The sequence below is a fragment of the Hipposideros armiger genome, unplaced genomic scaffold, assembly GCF_001890085.2.
Source record: "Hipposideros armiger isolate ML-2016 unplaced genomic scaffold, ASM189008v1 scaffold_322, whole genome shotgun sequence".
Lineage (NCBI taxonomy): Eukaryota > Metazoa > Chordata > Mammalia > Chiroptera > Hipposideridae > Hipposideros > Hipposideros armiger.
In genome coordinates this window covers 1,445,418-1,468,345 of record NW_017731672.1, presented here as the reverse complement: position 1 = coordinate 1,468,345, position 22,928 = coordinate 1,445,418, and the positions used below count along the sequence as shown (strand labels likewise).

The 22,928-nt window shown below is 35.3% G+C and overlaps 1 protein-coding gene across 1 annotated transcript in view; it reads left to right on the top strand.

Moving 5' to 3' along the window:
• ZCWPW2 (zinc finger CW-type and PWWP domain containing 2) overlaps positions 1-22,928 on the top strand; it is a 115,045-nt gene that overhangs the window by 78,624 nt on the left and 13,493 nt on the right. Inside the window, exons 6-9 of the mRNA XM_019660620.1 lie at positions 8,902-8,958; positions 10,077-10,096; positions 19,268-19,280; positions 19,420-19,434. Of these exons, the coding sequence (XP_019516165.1) occupies positions 8,902-8,958; positions 10,077-10,096; positions 19,268-19,280; positions 19,420-19,434 (105 nt within the window). The remainder of the gene's footprint in view (positions 1-8,901; positions 8,959-10,076; positions 10,097-19,267; positions 19,281-19,419; positions 19,435-22,928) is intronic.

The following is a 22,928-nucleotide window of genomic DNA, read 5'->3' as shown; positions in this document are numbered from 1 at the left end:
TTTATTTTCTACCCGCAACTCCTTTTTTGCACTTCAAAATATGCTGTAGATATAACTCAGAAGAGGAGTAAAGGCCCCTTTTTTAATTACCCAAATCTACATTTCCTGTTAACTGCTTTTCACTCTGTATGTGAGGGTCCCTACATGCGGAGATTTCTGAAGGGAGGAAATTAAACCTTTCTCACTAGGGAAAATGCAGCTCTTAGAAAGTGGTTGGTGTTGCTGGAGCTGAACATGGACCTACTGCTATTAATAGAGTAATCGCTAGTCATTGTAATGTTTTAAAGGATTACACCAGCATTTCCCTTTGGCATTTGAAAATCAGGTTGTTGATACTTCCTAAAACACTCCTCTGTTGCATTGGGAGATGGTTCTACAACTTTTGAACATAAAGTGTTCTTGGCACAACAGTTTGGACATTTCTGTTCCCAATTAATCTCCCTACAGAAAATTTTACATAAGAATGTCATATATTTTGAGGAGAAACATAACAAATTTGTACTCATTCTATTGACTCTTAGCATACAATTAGGGTCCATTAAATCTAATTTTAGTTTCTGAGTTTCTTTTGTGTGCAATTTTGACTATTTGTGAAGATTAACATTTCAACATGATTTATACTGTTATTAGAGATTTTAAAAAAACAAGGAGGGGCCGGCCGAGTGGCACGTTGGTAAAGAGCTGGCTTGGAACCCAGAGGGCCCGGTTCGGATCCCACATATGAGGGCCAGTGAACTGCCCTCCACAGCTAAGATGCTGAACAACAGCTCGACCTGGAGCTGGGCTGCTGTGGGTTGCCGGCGATGGCGTGGGCTACAGCCCCTGTGGCAGTGGGTTGCCATGGGCTACCGTGTGTAGCCAGCAGCCAGCGTGAGCAGCCAGCAGCCGCAGTGAGCGGCTGTCTGTTCCCCTTCCCCCAATTCCCCAGCACTGTTCCCATCCCCCCAATTCCCCAATAAAAATCTTAAAAAAAAAACAAAAACAAGGAGAAATTTTTTTTTTGTTTTGATATGAAACGTATTCTGTCTTATAATTACTATCAGGTTCTACTGGGCCCTTTTATAAATCTAAAATATATTGTAAGATTTCGTGGTCTTATTTTTTCCTGTATCTTGAAATATGTTGTTATTTTATCATTACTAATCAGTTATTCCCAATATGTTAAAAAGACTAAAATAATTATTTGTTTAACAGGAAGAATGATGGATTCACTTAAAAAAAGTGATACAATAGTGAATTATATCATCACTAAACTTTTTCCTGGTATCCCAAGGGTTAAGATCTCTCTGTCTCTCTCTCTCTCATATATACACTAACCAAAATGCCTTTATTAACTAAAATGGAAGAGAACATTGTTCATTATCTATTACCTGCCACATATTGTTTTAGGAGTTTTATTCACATAGATTATATTATTTCAATCTCACAATATAGTAAAAAGGTAATAATTATTACTACTGATTTATCAATAATGGAACTGAAATTCTGAGAACATACAGTGTTTTATATCTTACACAATGTAATATACTAACTTATACCATGTAACTATTCTATGTATTTCAATTAATAATGTACAATTGATTTGTTCAGGTAAAATGTATATTTCAGATCCATATAAGATTTTGAATAAAATACATGTGCATTTATTAATTATAAATTATATTGAGTACCTGGTCCCTGCCTTTGAGGCATACTGTGGTCTTGCAGAGTGCTTAGGCATATGTAGTGGTAACCGTAATACAGAGAAGAAAATTCTTTTACCTAGGATGACTGTGGATTTGCAAAAGAAATTGGCTCTTCTCCTAGTTGGAGGAGTCATCTATGATGGTGGGCGGACTTGTACATTCTCAGTGGGGAGAAAGGGTATTCCAGAAGAAGGGGTTATTTTAAGAACAGAGCTGAACCTAAGAAAGAGGGCAGTTTACATGTGGCCAGCCAACTGTAGGTATAAATATAATAATCTGCTCTTCTGGATTTTTATGTTTTATGCAGATTTATTTTGTTTAACTGAAAATTTTGCTTTTAGATAGCAAACATTTACTTACTCTTATATTCATGAATATTTATTTTTGTTTGTTGGTTTTACATATTCATTTGTGAATTTTAGTCCTGTACTGATAAATTAAACTTCTATATATTTTTTCTTTAATGCTAATTGTAACCCTAAAACTTTATTAATAATGTCCAAAGCTGTTTCCGGTTTTCATTACCACAATATTAAGGTTTAAAAAAATGTATTTATGAATAAGTATTTACATATAACCTATTAAGCTAGGGAATTCCAGATTAAGCATTTTAAAAAAAATCAACAGTATATGCCAATAATTTTTACTGATATACATACATGTGCACACACATATGATTTTGCACATGTCAAAGTAATATCTTGAAATAATTTTCTGTATTCTATTTGGTTAGTAATTCTGGTTTTAGGAGCAGTAGAATAAGAAAAGGTGCTGATAGTTCTCATTCTTGCTGAGTCTTTCTCTGAGGCACAGTTGGCATCTCAAGGGTCCCAAATGGAGCCAGCAGGCATCTTGGAATGATTGGAGACTTGTAGTCAGATGAGTCTGTTCCCATGGCATGACCTCAGTCAGGGTATTTAACTTATCTTAGCCTCAACTTACTCAGCTGTGAAGTGTGGATGGACTATATACCTTGCAAGACTATAATGAGGATTAAATAAAGTAATGTCTACATCAAGTACTCCTGTCTGGCATGTAGTAGATATGCAAGTAGAGGTAGATGGGATTTGTTTATTTTTATTTTTATTTTGCTTTCATTTTTTATTTTTAATTGTGATAAAACACACATAGCATAAATTTACCATCTTAGTCATTTTTAAGTAGTGTTAAGTACAGCTCAGTAGTATTAAGTACATTCACATTGTTGTACAACCATCACCGCCATCCATCTCCAGAACTTTTCGTCTTATAAAACTGAAACTCTGTGCCTATTAAACATTAACTCCCCATTCTCACCTCCCTGCAGCCCCCGGCGATCACCAGTCTACTTTCTGTCTCTATGAATTTGACTACTTTTGATACCTCCTATTAGTGGAATCATACTGTATTTCTCTTTTTGTGGCTGATTTCTTTCACTTAGCTTAATGCCTTCAAGGTTCATCCATGTTGTAGTGCATGTCAGAATTTCCTTCCTAAGGCTGAGTGATATTCCATTGTATGTATATACCACATTATTAAAATATTAAATTTATTGGGGTGACAATGGTTAGTAAAATTATGTAGGTTTTAAGTGTGCATCTCTATACTACATCATCTATATATCACATTGTGTGCTGACCACCTGGAGTCAGTTCTCCTTCCAACACCATATGTTTGACCCTCTTTACCTTCTTCTACCGCTCCCCTCCCCCCTTACCCTCGGGTAATCACTAAACTGTTGTCTGTGTCTATGAGTTTTTGTTTCTTTGTTTGTTTGTTTTGTTCCTTTGTTGCTTTCAGTTTTATATTCCACATAGGAGTGAAATCATATGGTTCTTGACTTTTTCTGACTTATTTCACTTGGCATATTAATCTCAAGATCCATCCATGTCATTGCAAATGGCAATATTTCATCTTTTCTTATGGCAGAGTAGTGTGTCATTGTGTGTGTGTGTGTGTGTGTGTGTGTGTGTGTGTGTGTGTGTATACCAATCATCTATCGAAGGACACTTTGGTAGTTTCCATGTCTTGGCCACCATAAATAATGCTGCAATGAACATCGGAGTACTTATATCTTTATGGATAAGTGTTTTCAATTTTGGGGGGTATATACCCAGGAGAAGGATTGCTGGGTCATATGGCAATTCTATTATTACTTTTTGAGGAACCTCCATACTGTTTTCCATAGCGGCTGTACCAGATTACATTTCCACCAGCAATATATGAGGGTTCCTTTTTCTCCACAGCCTCTCCAACACTTGCTGTTATTTGTCTTATTGATAATAGCCATTCTAACAGGTGTGAGGTTGTATCACTTGGTGGTTTTGATTTGCATTTCCCTAATAGCTAGTGAAGTTCAGCATTTTTTTCATATACCTGTTAGCCGTTTGTATGTCTTCTCGGGAGAAGTGTCTGTTCAGGTTGTCTACCCAGTTTTCAATTGGATTGTTTGGTTTTTTGTTGTTTAGTTGTACGAATTATTTATATATTTTGGATGTTAGCCCCTTATTGGAGGCATTGTTTGCATTCATCCACCGATGGACACTTAGGTTGTTTCCACCTTTTGCCTATCGGGAATAATACTGCTGTGAACATTGGTGTGCAAATATCTTTTCAAGACTCTAGTTTCAATTCTTTTGGGGATATACCAGCAATGGAATTGCTGGATCTAATGGCAATTCTACTTTAAGTTTTTTAGGAACCTCCATACTATTTTCCGTAGCAGGTGCACCATTTTACATTCCCACCAGCAGTGCACAAGGGTTTTAGTTTCTCTACATCTTCATCAACACTTGTTATTTTTCTGGGGGGTTTTTTGTTGTTTATTTTATAGTAGCCATCCTAATTGATGTGAGATGGTATCTCACTGTGGTGCATTATTGTTTTTTGTTATGTATCTTAAAGTACTTTTTATAATTTCTGTGATATTTGTGTGCAGACTCCATCCTGTATTTGTTGCCTAATATACCTTAATTATCCATACTCTCACACACATGTGATCTGAAAAGACAGTTTGCTTTTTAGGTATGAGGTTTTGTGGATATGTATAACATAGACTCGTGTCAACTTTGTTTCTCTCATGAGCTTTAGTCCATTGCTTAGGACAGCTGAGTTTCTCTCAGGTGAGTCGCAAGGCCTCAATCTAAAAGGCTCTACAATTCATTTCATAGAGAGCACGGGTTCAGTCAGGCTCATTTCATTTGTCACATGAAGGGGGAAATGACAACTGTTTTCTCAAACTGAGCTCTCAATTGTTCACGTGGCAAAATAAAATTTCAAATTACTGTTTTTTTCCATTTTGATTTGCAGAAATGGTAGATCATGTCACTTACAGAGAATGTGCCTATTTTAATGAGACTTAACAAATATTGGTCACTTTTGTGGCATATTTCTTTGCACTGATGATAGAAAGAAGTGAAATGATCCCATTTTTACTGCTTTCAACTGCCATCTGAATAGATTCAGACAAAGAATGGAACAAAGTGGTTTTTAGTATAATGCCCAATGTCAAAAATGAAATTAAATGACTTCAATGTATAGTTTATTTTTGCTGCAGTCTTTTTTATTTTTAATTATTTTTTATTTTTCAATTATACTTGACATACAATATTATATTAGTTTCAGGTATACAACATAGTGATTAGACATGTGTACAACTTACAAAGCGATCACCCCAATAAGTCTAGTACCCATCTGATACTATACAGTTATTGCAATATTATTAACTATATTCCCTATGCTGTATTTACATCCCTGTGACTTTTTATAGCTGACAATTTGCACATCTTAATCCTTTCCCCTTTTCACCTATCTCCCCCCAACTCCTGCCATCTGGCAATCATCAAAATGTTTTCTGTATCTATAAGTTTGTTTGTTTTTAGATTCCACATATTAAGTGAAATTATATGGTATTTGTTTTTCTCTGTCTGACTTATTTCACTTAGTATAATACCCTCTAGGTCCATCCATGTTGTTACAGGTGGCAAGATTTCATTCTTTTTTATGGCTGAGTAATATTCCATTGTATAATGTACCACCCCTTCTTTATCCATTTGTCTATTGATGGACCCTTAGATTGTTTCTATATTTTTTGGCTATGTAAAGAATGCTGCTGTGAACATATACATGTGTATGTTTTTTCGAATTAGTGTTTTGGATTTCTTCAGATAAATACCAAGAAGTACAATTGCTGGATTCTTCTTTGTCTTTTGTTATAGCCTTTGTTTTAAAGTCTGTTTTGCCTGAATTAAGTATTGCTACCCCAGCTTTTTTTTTTTTTTTCAAATTCCATTTGCATGAAATATCTTTTTCCATCCCTTTACTTTCAGTCGCTGTATGTCTTTCCATCTGAAGTGGGTCTACTGTAAGCAGTATGTATGTATGTATGTATGTATATATATATATATATGTATAGTTATATATATAGTTTTCTTATCCATTCAGCCACCCTATGTCTTTTGATTGGAACATTTAAACCATTTACATTTAAAGTAATTTTTGCTACTTATATAGTTATTGTCATTTAATTATTCCTATTTTTGATCTTTTCTTCTTCTTAAAGAAGTCTCTTTAACATTTCATGTAATACTGATTTGGTGGTAATGAACTACTTTAGTTTTTGTTTTTTTTCTTGTCTTGGTGGTTCTTTAACTATCCTTCGATTCTAGTTGATAACCTTGCTGGGTAGAGTAATCTTGGTTGTATAGGTCCTTGCTTTTCATCATTTTGAATATTTTCTGCCAATCCATTCTGTCCTGTAAAGTTTCTGTTAAGAAATCAGCTGACAGTCTTATGGCAACTTACCTATCTTCCTTGTATGTAGCTAACTGCTTTTCTCTTGCTGCTTTTAAGATTCTCTCTTTGTCTTCAACCTTTGGCATTTTAACTATGATGTATGTTATTGTGGGCTTCCTTGGGTGCATCCTGTTTGGTACTTTCCACACTTCTTGGACTTGTATGTCTATTTCCTTCACCAGGTTAGGGAAGTTTTCCATCCCTATTTCTTCAAATAGGTTTTTAATTCCTTGTTCCCTCTTCTCCATTTGGTACCCCCATCATGCAAATGTTAGTACACTTGATGTTGTCCCAGAGGCCTTTAAACTATCCTCATTTTTTTGTTTAATTTTTTTTTGTTTGCAGTTCTGATTGGGTTTTTTCCCATGGCCTTGACTTCCAAATTGTTGATTTGATCCTCTGTGTCATCTAATCTACTTTGATTCTCTCTAATACATTCTTCATTTCACTTATTGTATTCTTCATTTCTGACTGGCTCTTTTTTTATGTTTTCTATCTGTATTTTTGTGTTTTCTCTTTGTTAATGTTCTCACTGATTTCACCTACTCTTCCTCTGAGATCATTGAGCATCCTTACAGATGTTTTGAACTCTGCATCTGTTAGATTGCCTGTCTCCATTTTGTTTAGTTCTTTTTCTGGAGCTTTGTTCTGTTTTTTTCATTTTGGACATGCTTCTTTGTCTCCTCATTTTGGCTGCCTTCCTGTGTTTGTTTCTATGTATTAGGTAGATCTGCTATGTCTCCTGGTCTTGGTAGAGTGGCCTTATATAGTAGATGTCCTGTGGGGTCCAGTGGCAGAGTCTCCCTGGTCACCTGAGTCAGGTGATCCAGGTGTGTCCCTTGTGTGAGTTCTGTGTGTCTTCCCATTGTAGTTGAGCTTTGATTGCTGTTGGGAGAGATTGACCCTCAGACTGATTGGCTGTGAGGAATGGCTATGTCTACAGTTGAGGAACTGTGTGCAGGTTCCAACTCCATGGAGCAGGGTTCACTTCAGTGAGGTCCTGGTGCCTGTGTAGTCTGCCCTTTGGGTGTGTCATCTGTGGAGGTGTTTGGGTGGTGCTCTGAAGATGGCAACAGGGTGTATTGGTTCTGGGGTCTCTTTGGAGGGGCTCTGGTGTAGGCCAATTTCAGCCACTGCCTCTACCCAGCCCAAAATGATTTTCAGATAGTTGCTTTTTGTTCTGGGCTTAGAGGTGCCTGGAAGAGTCTAAGCTCCAAACCAAGGCTGACTGCCACTAGAGCCAGACTTGGGTTCACTTAGCAAGAGGTATGGTGCATGCTGAGGTCAGATGCTGCTTGTTTGGGGTTTGCGAATTTTTCAGAGATTTTTATGAAAGTATGTAGTTCAAACAGAGACAGGTTCTTTGTATGGAAAAGACATCAGAAGCAGCTTGTGTGGGCCCTCGAGTTGAGTGGTATGGCTTCTCAGGAAACCACCAGAGCAGGACAAAGGGTGTTAGCCAGGTTTGTGGAGACTCAGATATGGCGCCTGCTGGGTTGGGGGAGGGCTCAACAAAGTAACAGTGGTTTCTGCCAGCACTTCTGTCTGGGAGAAAGCGGCCCCCCCCAGCCCTCGCCCTGATGCCAGACAATTCAGTTCCTCCCTGTGTGTTCCTGCTGCTTTTTGAGCTGCTGCCCCAGCAATGGAGCTCAGAGTGAGTCAGTCCATGCATGGGCCCTTTAATAGGAATGTCTGGAACTTCAGCAGTCCTTTGTCTCATTTAGCCACAATCTGTGCTGGCTTTCACAGGCAAAAGTTGTGGGGGGCTTCTTTTCTTGGCACCGGAGCACTGGGCTGGGGAATCTTGTGTGGAGCTGGGAACCCTCGCTCCTCAGGGGGGACCTCCGCAGCCAAGATACTCTCCCGATTTTGAATCGCCACATGCAGATTTGGGACCAGACTGTTCTGCATCTCTGCCCCTCTTACCGGCCTCCATGTGGCTTCTTCGATACATCTTTAGTTGTAGAACTTACATTCAGCTCGACTTCACGCAGTTCTCAACGATGGCTGTTCTGTAGTTATAATTTTGATGTGGTCGTAGGAGGAAGCAAGCACAACGATTACTTGTTCCATCATCTTGACCAGAAGCAGAGGTAGCTGGGATTTACTTTCAGAGCCTGTGAACTCCAGACCACACAAGCTGACCCGAACCTAGACATAATATATACTTGATGCTAAATGACATCCAACCAACCAGTCAGATTGAAGGGAGGAGGTTTATTAAAGAAGCAGACAAACCCCTGATATTATTATTATTACTTTCGTATTACTTTATTCTAGTTAACTCTGGTAAGATGTGTTTATTAGCATTTTGATGAAAAGTACCACTGAAAACACATGTCACAGTATAAAAAGCAGAAAATTTTGATTGTGTAACTTTGCATTTATTTGAACAGGAGAGTAGGCACTTTTTTTGAAGCAGCCATACTTTATTGTCTTACAGATAAATCTAAAGCAGGAGGCAAAGTTGCTGTGGTGGCCAAGAACGGGGTAAGATTATGTTTTATGATGTAAAATATAGAGACTTCAAATTTCATTTGATTAATACTATTTTCAAAAGAAAGTTAATGAATATTTAAAAGCAAAATAACATATAATCAATTTTTCTCATAAATGTTGAGTATGTGTTTCCTTTTTTAGGCTGACACTAGAAATTTAATATTTATGATTACTCATATCAGTATTGCAGAATTATGGAAAATTAAAACCTTAAAGTTAAGTTGAGAACAGCATCAGCCTTTTGAGTGAATCTGAACCTAGAATGCTTTTAATGAGAATTTATAAAGCCAATAGCATTTAAAAATAATTTTTAAAATTTAACACATCACTCTGTATATTATATACAGAGAGATGTTTAACTCTACTTACTGTCAAAATTGTGACTGGGGTAGGATTAACCTTGAGATTCTCTTCAAGTGACAGTATTCTTAACAGGATACCAGTGAAAAAGAGAGTCAATGCTTAAATTCTTCTGGATAAATAATATATTAGTGTCATAAGAAAAAGAATTGTGATTGAAAGGAAAGCCTATACCTGTGGTATTTCCTGTGTTGAGTGGTGGGGTTGGTGCAGGGTGGACCCAGGGAAGGTTGAATGTAAACGAGGGGAACAGACAAGGGTGTTGGGATGAACCTATAGATGAATAGGTCATGAGGTCAGCATTGTTTTTGTATTCTGAATATATGTATTTTATGAGTCCTTTTAACATCCGATTTTGTTTTATCCTTTTGCTTTTTGGCTTGTAAAAATAATCTGGGATTTTCAATGGCTAAATAATGTCGGTGTACCTTTACAGAGAAGAATTCAGTATCACAGAAGACAATGTTGCTCCTTAGAAAAGAAAGGAACTAGGACTTGTCTGTGTGCCTGAAGACATGGCAGGAATGTGTGGTGCAGTGCAAGGTTGTTAATGTGGATGGAATTGTTTATTTCAGTCCCTGCTGTAGGATATTTAGAATAAAAAATTATATAGACAGTAATAACTAACATAACTATATTGCTTTATTTTTACCAGTGATTCTCAATGAAGGCGGGACTGTCCCTAGGACAGTGCCATTCAGATTGTGGTCCATGGCCCAGAGCTAGTCTGTGAACTATTCATTTTTGGTCTGCAATGAGATAGGAACAAAACAATGAGAGTAACCATTTAGAAACTTGTATAGTCATTTGGCAGAGTGATTTTTGTCTGTTGACTGTAATAATGAGATGGAACTTGTATTTTGTATGTCTTTGTTTATTATGTCATTTTTTCCTAGTGACTTTTTTTTTGTAACTTTATACAAGTTTACATGTTGAGCATATTGGAGGGGAAAACTGGTCCTTTATCACAGATAGTTTGCGAGACATTGCCCTTTGGGGTGTTTTAGGAATTTGTGGGAATGTTTTGGGTTATAGTAAATTGAAGGAACATAAGGAAATTTTTGAGAGAATATAAGGAATTTTGGGGGCGGGGAGGGACAAAGGTTAAGGACATTAGATATCTTGCAATGCATAGAACAAACTGTGTAAGAACTGCCTCAGAGTTATCATGACTTTTGAATACATTGCTGGACTCAACAAACTACAAGTATGATTGTATAGTGACATAACAGAAAATAATATGGACACATGTTAGACAGAAAGCCAAGGAATGTAGAAGGCTTATTATATAAAGGGAAGCTGGAATGGAATAAACATGGTGTTCTCAAAATTTTTGAATAATTTACTTATTCTCTACTCAACATATTATAGCATTCATGTATATATGAATATACATATATATATATATATATATATATATATATATATATATATATATATATATGGCTATAAATGGTAGAGGTGCAGTTACTGAGAGCTCTGCCTACAAGCCTCTGCCACTCCCACAGCCCCTCTCCTTCAGGTGTGAGTCGTACAGGTGTACCCATCTGACCACCTCTACTCAGTGACAGTGGTGTAAATGAAAGCGACTATGAGTAAGTCACACTAATCTCTGAGTCGCACGTGATTATTTTTTATTTTTAAAAAGAAGAGGAAGATCTAGATTGCTTTAAGTCCCTTCCTACTCTAATATTTCATGAACTATAAAATATTTATAACAGCTCAGTAAGTACCGTATTTTGCTGTGTACAGTGCACCTCCATGTATAATGCACACCCACATTTTTGGCCCAAACTTTCAGGGAAAAAAATCTTTCCTTTTAATTCAAATTTTTATTTGTTTACATTTAGGTACTTGTTTTTTGTAGTTAAAGGAATTTTAGCATTTATTTTTTTAACAGATTATGGTACAAGAAATTTTATGTATCGGTAACAAATTTACAATATTTACACTTCATAGAAGGCCAAAAGCTCTTTGTCATTGCAAGTTCGTCATAAGTTCAACAAAACTGATTATCGTATTCCAGGGTATTATTTTGCATACAGATATTGTTATTGATTTATAGAGTTACACTTTTAACTCATAAGCATAAATAAAAAAATTAAAAAACACTCATGGAGATAAGAAATTGTTACTACCCATGTATAATGTGCATCCTTATTTTTCCCTCACAAATTTGGCCAAAAAAGTGCACATTATACATGGCAAAGTACGGCACTTTCAGAATGTCAAAAAGACTTGTGCAGACCAAACATGTGAGTCAATTAGCCTAGAAAAAAAAAAAAAGAGAAGAAAAACAGTAGTGTGCCAGGAAGACAGGTGGAGTAACTGATGGTGTTCCCTGTTATAGATTCTGAAAGATGTTTGAAAATACATACATAAATATATATATGAAACAGCAAACTGGTGGAAAGAATACAAACTTATGAATGAGTCAAATCTGCCTTCAAGAGTTAACTCTGCTCCGTAGTTGTTTTGTGACTTTAGGCAAGTTAACAGTCTGCACCTCATTGAATTAATCTCTGCATTGGGAACAATAATAATTACATTGTATGATTGTTATAAAGGTTAATATGAAAAGCAATTATAATAGCATATAGTTCCTATATTTTAGTAGGTTCTTGTGTAATAAATGCCAGTACTTTTCTCCCTAATTTCTTCTTAGAAAGAGACAGGAAGTAAGGATTTAGGAGCGCTTAAAATTCTGACTTGTGATAGCATCATAGTTGTATTAGATAGTTAAGTTTTTTTTTTAAGTAAGTCCCACATTTTAATCATAATTTATTTTTTTCAAAGTGATACAATAGCATTGTATTTGGAGGATATAATTTTAAAAATCATTCAAAATCCATCACATTAATTAACCAATTTTTATTAATTTGATGCATCTTTTACTGTTATTTCTTTGTGCATTTGTTTAAATATATGTTTACATATGACATGTATAAGTATATATACTCTATTAACATAAATGGAATAAGTTTAAACTCTACTTTTTCACTTAATATTTTGTTGACATCTTCTCAAATCAAAGATCTGCCAAATCTTTAGTGGTTGCATAGCATTTCATTTTATGAAAATGTCTTAATCTATTGCATCAACTTCTGAACATTGAGGTTGATTCAATTTGCAAAATTACAAATAAAAGAGCAACAACATCATTGTACACAAATCTCTGTAAATGCGTAAATATTTCTGTAGAAAAAATTACTAGAAGGAGGCTTGCCAGTTCAAAGAATAAGCACATTGTAAATTTTGCCAATTTGCTGGACATCCCCCACCAAAAATATCTCCCAACATTATTGTACCAATTACAGTGCCATCATCAGTTGAAGGCATGTCTAGACTGCCTTACCTTGAAAATTCTAGCCACTTAACAGTCTTTTTTCTTTCAAAGTTAATACTTTGTCAGTATGTTGCAAACATAGTTCTTTTGCTGTACTTAATATAGTACAACTCTTCTTTTGGGGCTGCAGAGTTTTTTGTGACATGCTTTAAAAGACTGCTCTTTCACTAAATCAAAAATATATTATGATGCACTTAATCTCCTATTGCTACCAGTAACACTTTGATGAAAAAACTAAAGCAAAATAAATAAAAAGACAAGTTGGGTGAGGATTCTCTCCATTCATTTTGTTTTAGTTTTTTCAAAGTAGAATTTTACATATTTCTAATTAAGGCTATCTTAAGTATTTGTTATTAATGAGAAAAGGACCTCTTTTTCATTCTTTCTTTTTTTTGGCTTATATATAGAAATTATATGCATATGTATGGGTATGATTATTTCTAACACTTTACTTTTATTAATGCCAAGAGTTTAGCTTACATATTTTGAAAGACAAAATTAATGACCACTCTTTTGATTTATACATTTATGTATAAGGAATTTAGGCAACTATATTTTCAGATAAAAAAAATACTTTCCCCCAAATTATTGCAAAATTTCATATTTAGCAGGACATTTTTTACCATTAGCCCAACAGCAGGATAAGTTGCTTACATTTTATGACTAGATATCTGGATATTTGTGTTAATTTTAAGCTTGCTTACTAATGTGGAATTCACATAGTGTAACTCACTTGATTTGCTTTGCTTCATATGCATCTTTCCCCAAAGATAAATATAATATATCCCTACTACTGGCTTCTAGCCCCAGGCAGAGAGAAAGCTCAGAAAAGAATAATAAACCTAGGAACCCCTTGGGAAAGGCCTAAGTTAGGCATCAAAACTCATTTAATTTTCTTTTGGATTCTACTTTGTGGACATTATTGTATTCACCTTTCCTTAGGTCAGTGATCCCCAAACCCAAATCATTCAGGTATTCCATCACCATTTTGCCATTTTCTATACTGTTAGTTATTATAGTTGTCTTTCATTCGACTTACCTTTTTCTCAATTCCATTACTTTATTGAGGTCAAAAGTACACACATGAGGGGTTTGATGATTTTTTCTTAAATGTGTACATCCATGTAACAACCATCCCCTATCAATATAAAGGGCATTTTCATCACCCCCAAAATTTCCTAATCTAAATTTTAATGTGTATTCTTTTGATGTATGTACATGTACATTTTTCAAATACATATAAATTAACACATATTAATATAAAAATTGTGTGTTTAATACTTTAAATCAATCAGTGGAAACCTTAAACTAGAAAATTCTTTTCATGCAAATTTCAATTACCCTCAAAATCAGCAGAGGGTAACTGTACCACGACAAGGCAGGGTTCTGAAACAGCCTTCCAGGGGAATAATTTTGACAAGATACTCTTTAGTAAATTAATAACTAAACATGCTTGATTAGGCTGCAAGATTTACCTTTTTATCTTGAATTATAATCTACAGGATAACTATTAATAGTAAAATATTAGAATTAGACAAAATGGATTAATCTCTGATAGCCAACAACATTTATATACCATTGGTGAGAGCAAGCAAAGATCCCTTAATTCAGAGTCCTCATTTTCTGGTGTGGATGACTGTAGTTGCTGTTTAAATAAAAGTCTCTTTTGGTACTTGTATATTTGCTTAACACTTTCTTTGATTTGACTTTAGTCCATGGGTTTAACTTTAGCCAGACTGGCCTTCTTGTTCTCAGATAGGCATCAGGAGGAGCTAGGGAGTAGAGGGGAACTACGCATCAGGGCGAGCACAGCAGAGCTGAAACCTCATTGTTTGTCTTCCCTGGAGATAAAACAACAGTGCTCTAGTGTGAGAGCCATGCTCTTCTCCAAGTTCACAAGGCTTGTAGTGGGAGAGGTATTGGCTAGCAGCTGGCTGTAAAGGGCAGCTTTTCCACATACAGGGCTGCTGGGCTGCCTGTTGTTGAGGGACTGCAGCTCTGCAGGGTGCTGTAGAAAGTAGAAGTGCAGAGGGGTATTGGTGCCTCCTTCCTAAACCAGAGATTTGTCCCAGTTCAGTGACTTACCTGAGAAAATTCAATGTTTAGTTATGCAGATCTGGTGCTTGGTAAACAGAATTCATTTTTATCAGCAATTTATTCTTTTTGTCTTTCAAGAGTTATTTTTATCCTAATTACTCAAAAAAGCAAAAAAAAAGTATCATTTTTGTGTCACCATTTACAATAATAGAAATATTGTATTAATTTGTTTCTCTATGCTTAATACCCATTTAAAAATTCACTCAAGATATTCACTTGGAATCTGAGTTTAGTAATACCTAAAATCTGGTGTCACAGAGCCCAGAAATTCAAAACTTTTCAACCATAACTTTTCACATTTTCTATTCTATATTTTAACTTTGAGACAGAAGGCAATAAAGAGAATTCTACAAAATGTGATTGCTCTTCTGTTAAGAAACAGAAACATCTTCAACTTGAGTCCCAGTTATCACATAAACTAATTTCTAGGTGTTGTTCTTTGTTATTTGGGACTAAAGGTTGTGTTTTGCAGCTTTCTTCAACTTACTTTGCTGATTATATTCATTACAAGTATAATCCTTTCTCTCTGACCCAGAGACATATAAGTCATGTTTACAACATCAAGCTACACACAAAGTGAATCTGGGTTTCTTTTAAAGTTTAAACTATTTCTCAATCACCATCACCTTCCTCATTCCATGCCATTAAAGCCCAAAACAATATTACTAATCAATAGAAAGTGGTTATTGATATAACATAGGGTAGGAATTTGAAGAGTGAGTTTGTATTTCATAGATTGTAGTTATTTCACAAGATATTAAGTGATCTTTCTGTGCCTAATAGTAATAACTACCATTTTCCTACTAGCAAACAGAAAGTCTAAAATATCATGTCAGTGAAAATTAGTAGAATTTTCTTATAACTTAGAATTCAGCTGTAATTTCAGATTTATAAATGTTTGCCTTCTGCCCACAACTCTTCCAACTTTCCATTTGTATTACACAAGACAAACCTATTTCCTTTCTTTGAAGATCTATAAATTATTACTTTTAATTCTTTAAAATTATAATGACTTTGAGGTTCTATTTATCTTTCTTTTTGCTTATATATTTAATACCTTCACTTTGTTGCAGAAATAATTTGCTGTACCATGAAATATGTATATTAGGTACACATCTGAAATCTATACTCCCCTACATACTGCGGACACAGTCACCCAGATCATGCAAAGTGAGGTGTATCTTCCATGTCCTTCCATGAATCTAGGTGCACAAATAGCCTTCATCTGAACTTCTGGAATCATCAGAGAGTTGATGTAAAGACTTGAATCCAGATAACATTTTTAAAGAATATATATATATATATATATTTTGGATTGTGCTATTGTGTAGAGTCTGTCTGTTTCTATGTAGGAGAGAGATCATCTCCTTTTGCACAGTGCTGATGATAAGTGCTCAGAACTTTTGACAATGATTCATGGGGTGAAGAATCAGGCCAGTTATCCTTCCTACTCCAGTTGATGGAGAGAAAAATGGTAAAACAGGTAATGAAGCTCTCAACATTATTCCTTTTGTCCAGAAAAAAAAAGTGTAATATAGGTAATATACCTATTGAATAACCATTGAATGTTCTGTGTGCATCAGATTTTTAAAGTATAATTAAAATATGTAGATTCTAGAAAAGTCTCCCTTAGAAATGTTAAATTGTCCCAGCATTTGTCTTGCTAAAATATCTGGTAACTTCAGGAAAAACTATACACACAAAGGAATTGTTTTCAATAGACTTGGATTGAGGTCAAATAATTTAATAATTTAACTTATTGGCTTCATTCAACCAGATAAACAACTGTGACATAGTTCTTTTTATGGAGATCTTTCCTTCTAGGACACCCTGTTTGTGTTAGCCCTTAGTATTCTTAAGCAATTTATAGATATCAGTGGAATCTGTGCTGTAAAACAGCAACAACAATAATAACAAACCTCCTGAATTTCTATGTTTTTTCCCTGGTATAGATAGTCAAAGACCATTTTAAAAAATTCAGTGCTAGGCTTTAAAAATTACTAGTAAAGTACATAATCACAGAGCTTCTTGAAGTGTCCTGTTATTTCTATCCTCAGCCAGGACTGGGCACGGTTAATAGAAAGTGCTGAATGAGTTCTGTGGAAGGTGCCTAGTGGCCACCTTCTGTTTTTAGGAAAAATGCTCTCCTGTGTCTCAGCTCACTGCTTGAATACACACTCCCGTGTTTTCTCTAGTATGTCCCTCAAAGCAGAGAAACCCAAAGTGCTTTCGTGTGAACTTACACACGGCTGGAGTAACAGGGCAGGGACAGCAAGATATTTATATGTCATATTGCCAGGGACTGATCTCTGATATGGTCCAAATCTCACAGGCATACTGAACTCTAGTAAAGATTGATTTGACTGGAGCATATGATAATTGACTGACATTTATGGATATTTGTATAATCTGTTAAAATCATGTTTAAAATAGGGCTAGAAAATGATATTTCAGACTCTCCCCCTTTTCAAAGAAGTGTTACAAACAATCATTATCTAGGCCTGAAAATGTAACTTTATTATTTGCAGTCTCCAGATACTCAGCTTAAGTAATGACTGTCATTGACAATGCTCTATGAAACTATTTTTTCAGCCCTATTCCAAGCATATTTTCCCAGCAGATTTTCCAAAGGGAAACGAGAATATTGGCTTTTCCTTCTGTATGGTAACTTTTGACAAGGAGTATGTGTACATTATTCCAGGCACAGATGCCCTTTTGGAAATTCTGTCAAAGTAGGCAGCTCTTTAGTGATTATTGACAGACAATTACTCTTAAAAGAAGGTTACAAAATATGTTTCTGTCTTCTCTGAGCATAAAATGCTGAATCAAAATTTTACACCCTCAGATTTAACACAGATAACAAACTTCTTGCTTAAAAATATAATGATTTTTATCTAGATGAATGGTGACTTAAGGAAATGGGCAATGTGAAGTCAGTTTATGCAGATTATATGAATTTGATGTAAACACAATTCTAATGGATTCTCTGTTCTTTGCAGTTAAAGGCAATTCTATTATTTGACCCTGTAGTCATCAATTCTAATTACATATATAGTATTTTTTTTTCAGTAAATGGTATGGGCTCTATATACATAAACCTCTTTGTTTTTTACATTCAACAAGAAAAACTTAATTCTTGCTTTGGTTTCTTTAAAATCAGTGACACAAATCATCTTATTCATGTGAATGGGTGTGGGCTAGACTAGTGCCTGGAAAACTTTAGTTTGCTTAAAAGTCACCTGAAGAGCTTATTTAATTTCTGGTCCCCACTCCCAGAGTTTCTGATTCAGTAAGCCTAGGGTGGGTATGAGAATTTATATTTCTGACAGACTCTCAGGTGTTGTTGATTCTGTCACATTGTGGCTTACTTTGAATAGCACTGGGCTAGACAACATAGGCGAATCAGTTATGTGACACAGGAAGAGATGCAGAAGGGATGGAAGAGATAAAGATTATCGTGTCCTTTATAGTGTGTTGAATTGTAACTACCAAAAGATATGTCCACCAGGAACCTCAGAGTATAACCTTATTTGGAATAAGACAAGGATGTCCACTTTCTTCACTTTTATTCAACACAGCATTGGAAGTCTTAGCCACAGCAATCAGACAAGAAAAAGAAATAAAAGACATCCAAATTGGAAATGAAGAATATACAATGGAATAAAGATAGTCTACTCAATAAATGGTTTTGGGAAAACTGGACAGTTAAATGTAAAAAAAAAAAAGACAAGAAACGACACCAGTTTTTTATACCATATACAAGAATAAACTCAAAATGTATTAAAGACTTCAATATGAAATCCGAAACCATAAAACTCCTAGAAAAAAAAATAGGCAGTACATTCTCTGACATTGTTCTTAGTAATATTTTTTGTCTACATCTCATTGGGCAAGAGAAACAAGGAAAAATAGACAACAGGGACTTTATTAAACTAAAAAGTTTTTTCAGAGCTAAAGAAACCATGAACAAAATGAAAAAAACCACCTTCTGAATGAGAGAAGATATTTGTCGATGATATATCCAATAAGGCATTAATATCCAAAATATATAAAGAACTGATACAACTCACCACCAAAATAACCAAACAATCCAATTTAAAAATGGGCAGAGGACCTGAATAGACATTCTCCAAAGAGGACATACAGATGGCCAACAGATGTATGTAAAGATGCTCAATGTCACTAAACATCAGAGAAATGCAAATTCAAACCACAATGAGATATCACCTCACACCTGTCAGAATGGCTATCATTAATAAATCAACAAACAAGTGCTGTCATGGATGTGGAGAAAGGGGAACCCTCATGCACTGTTGGTAGGATGGTAAATTGATGCAGCCACTATGGAAAACAGTTTGGAGGTTCCTCAAAAAATTAAAAATAGAATTGCCTTATGACCCAGCAATTCCACTTCTGGGTGTTTATCCAAAGAAATAAAAAACACTGATTCAAAAACATGTGCACCCCTATTTTCACTGCAACATTATTTACAATAGCCAAGATATAGAAGCAACCTAAGTGTCCATCAATAGACAATTAAATTTAAGAAATGTGGCATATAGATACAATGGAATATTACTTGGCCATAAAAATCAATGAAATCTTAGCACTTGTGACAACATGAATGGACCTAGAGGGTATTATGTTAAGTTAAATAAGTCAGACAGAGAAAGACAAATACTATATGATTTCACTTATATGTGGAATCTACAAATAAACTAATAAAACAGAAACAGACTCATATATACAGAGAGCAAACTGATGGGTACCAGAGGGGAGGGGTCTTGGGGTGCTGGGTGAAAAGGTGAAAGGATTAAGAAATACAAATTGGTAGTTAGAAAGTGTTGCGTTGTTGGAAAAATCATGACGCATGTTTGCGACAGATGGCACTAGTTCATTTTTGGAAGTATTAGAGTCATTTGCAACTATGCTATTGCTATGTCATTTGACAGCTGACAGTTCTAGCTTCATTCTAAAAAAAAATTGAGTGATTTGGTTGAGTTTTGGAGATTTTACAAGTTGAAGATGGAAGACCAAATTCTGCATTTTTGCCATATTTTACTGTTTTACTTCCATAAAGGGAAGAATGCACGTCAAGCTTGTGAAAAGTTGCATAAAGTTTACGGTGATAATACTCTACAAGAACGTCGTGCCAATGATGGGTCACAAAATTTCTTGCTGGTGATTTTGATCTCAATGACGCTTCTCAGTCAGAGAGGCCCACCGAGGTCGATGACGACAAAATAAAGGCATTGATTGAGTCAAACCCATGTTATATGACATGAGCGATTGCAGAATCATTGACCATCCATCATTCAAGCATTCACAACCACCTGAAAAAGCTGGGATACGTAAGTAAGCTCGATATTTGGGTTCCACATGAACTCAAAGAAGTTTATTTGAAAGCGCATATAAACATCTGCAATATGCTCATTAAATGTGAGGAAAATGATCCTTTTTTAGCGACTGATAACTGGTGATGAGAAGTGGATTGTTTACAACAATGTGGTGCGCAAACGGCCTTGGTCCCAACGTGATGATTCACCTCAAACGACATTGAAAACAGACATTCATCAGAGGAAGGTTATGCTGTCAGTGTGGTGGGATTTTAAAGGTGTCATGTTTTCCGAGCTCCTACGAAGGAATCAAACAATCAATTCGAATGTGTACTGTCAGCAATTGGGCAATTTGAATGAATCCATCATCCAGAAATGTCCAGAGCTTGTTAATTGTAAAGGAGTTGTGTTCCATTGCGACAACGCGAGACCACACACAAGTTTGATCACCCATCAAAAATGATTGGAGCTTGGATGGGATGTGTTGCCACACCCACCATACTCGCCTGACCTTGCGCCGTCAGACTTGCACTTGTTTCACTCTTTTCAAAACTCCTTGTGTGGTATAACGTTCAATTCAGATGAGACTGTAAATCAGCACCTTGTTGAGTTTTTTGCAAATAAAGACAGGTCTATCTATGAATGAGGAATTATGAAGCTCACTGAAAGATGGCAAAAGGTTATCGAACAAAACGGGCAATATATCATTGATCTTTGTTCTTTATATAAATAAATGACCTTTGAAAAACATAGACAAAATACGTCATGGGTTTTCCCACAACCCAGTAGTGTCAGGGATGTAAAGTACACTATGGGGAATATAGTCAATAGTACTGTAATAACTATGTATGGTGCCAGGTGGGAACTGGGCATATCGGGGGAATCACTTTGTAAGGTATGTAAATGTCTAACCACTATGCTGTACACTGAAACTAATATAATATAGAACATCAACTGTAATGTTTTTTGTAAAAGTATGCGACCTTATTCTTTGTGGGAATCAGGATCTCTGTAGATGTAATTAAAGTAAGGATTTTGAGATATGATCATCCTGGATTAGGTGAGGCCTAAATGCAGTGATGAATGTTTTATAAGAGACAGACTCCTATCCTACAGAACTGTGAGATAATAACTTTCTTATGCTTTACGAAGTTTCTGGTAATTTGTTAAGTTAGCCTTGGGAAACTAATATACTACCGAAGTCCAACCATACCAGAGTGCCAAGTTCCTGTCATAGGCTCTAAGGAAAAAAGGACAGAATTCTGGCACTGGCCCAGGGGACTAGTATAACAGGTTAAACCATGACTAAACATCAACTAATTGCCAAGCACTATTGGGTATTTCTTGGCATGTTATTTAACTTAATCTTCCCCAGATGCTTTGAGGTAGTTAACTTTTATTTAGCATCATTTAACAAAAGAAGACCCCAAAATACACAACAGTCATTTAGTCAGAATATTTATTGTCTACTTTATACCAGGCTTTTGCTAGATATTAGAATGGTCAGTAACTCACCAAAAGAGGTACAGCTAGTATGTGTCAGAGTTCTCACTCAAACCATGATCCTGTTATTCCAAATTTGGCGCCTTTCTCTACCACATCCTACTTTATCAGATGCTTGGAGCAGGAAAGCACCAGGAATTTGGCAAATGCTGATTAGTTTATTTTGGCTGATAGAGAATATTTAACAAAGTAGGAGAGGAACTTATTATCCCCAACACAGATCTTCCTGATTTATGGTACCGTTTAATAGTATTTATTTTTATTAATACCGATAAAGTAGTTTATACTTTGTTCCCTTAATCTTATTTCCTCTTGTAGTAACCCTTTCACTTTATACTCAAACATGCAGATAATTTAAGCTGCTCTTTAATAATAGCTCTACATTTTCTTTGGAGATGTAGATCTATGATATAGATAACAACATTTATTTTCTATATATTATTTTAAAACCTGATATACATATACTATATATGTATACATATATAAATATAGCAGTCCTGGAAAGAATATTCGAATATTACCTTGTGGTTGAAGATAACAAAAAAAATACAAAAACAGTCTTTAGCATCATAATAATATGAATTCTTTGAGTGTTTTATACATACTTCCCTTGAATGATTATTAAGGCATTCAAGCTTTTTAATAATGCTCTGAGAATTATTAAATTCAACATTCATCTTGTTATAGTTAATGCTTTTGAACATACAACGTGAATGTCACTCTGGTAGCTGCTAAATGTTCAGTAAATTAAAAAAATATTGTTCCTACCCTTGCAGTTTAGATGCTTGATTTAAAATCAGTAAAAATTAAGACCAGTGAAACTGTGAATGAATTAGAGAAAATGGGCCAAGAAAATCTCACTTTAGCAAGTTGAAAAGACAAGAAATAAAAGAAGCTAACAAACATATTGAGGTGAAAGTTGCACTGAGGATCTGTCTTGGAAGCAGAGGGTAAATTGCATGAATTTGTCGAATGCCTAAATCACCAATAACAGGACAAAATGGACAGTAACACTGACACCATTTTTTCCTCATGCTCGCATTTGTCTTGATTCTGTCTTTCTTCCAGCATTTATTCATTAATTTATTCCAGAGACACTCCATGTATACCTACAGCATGCAAAGTATGGCATAGACACAAAGTGTATTATTACACTTTGTTTTATTACAAAGTGTTTTATTACACAGTGAGAAGAGAAGTCTTGCATACAGATAACTAAAATGTGAGACAATAAACCTGATCTAAATGACATAGATCTTAACTCTTATCACAGGAAGGTTCATGGCAGAATGTGAATTCTTCTGTATCTACGAATTGATTACAAATTCT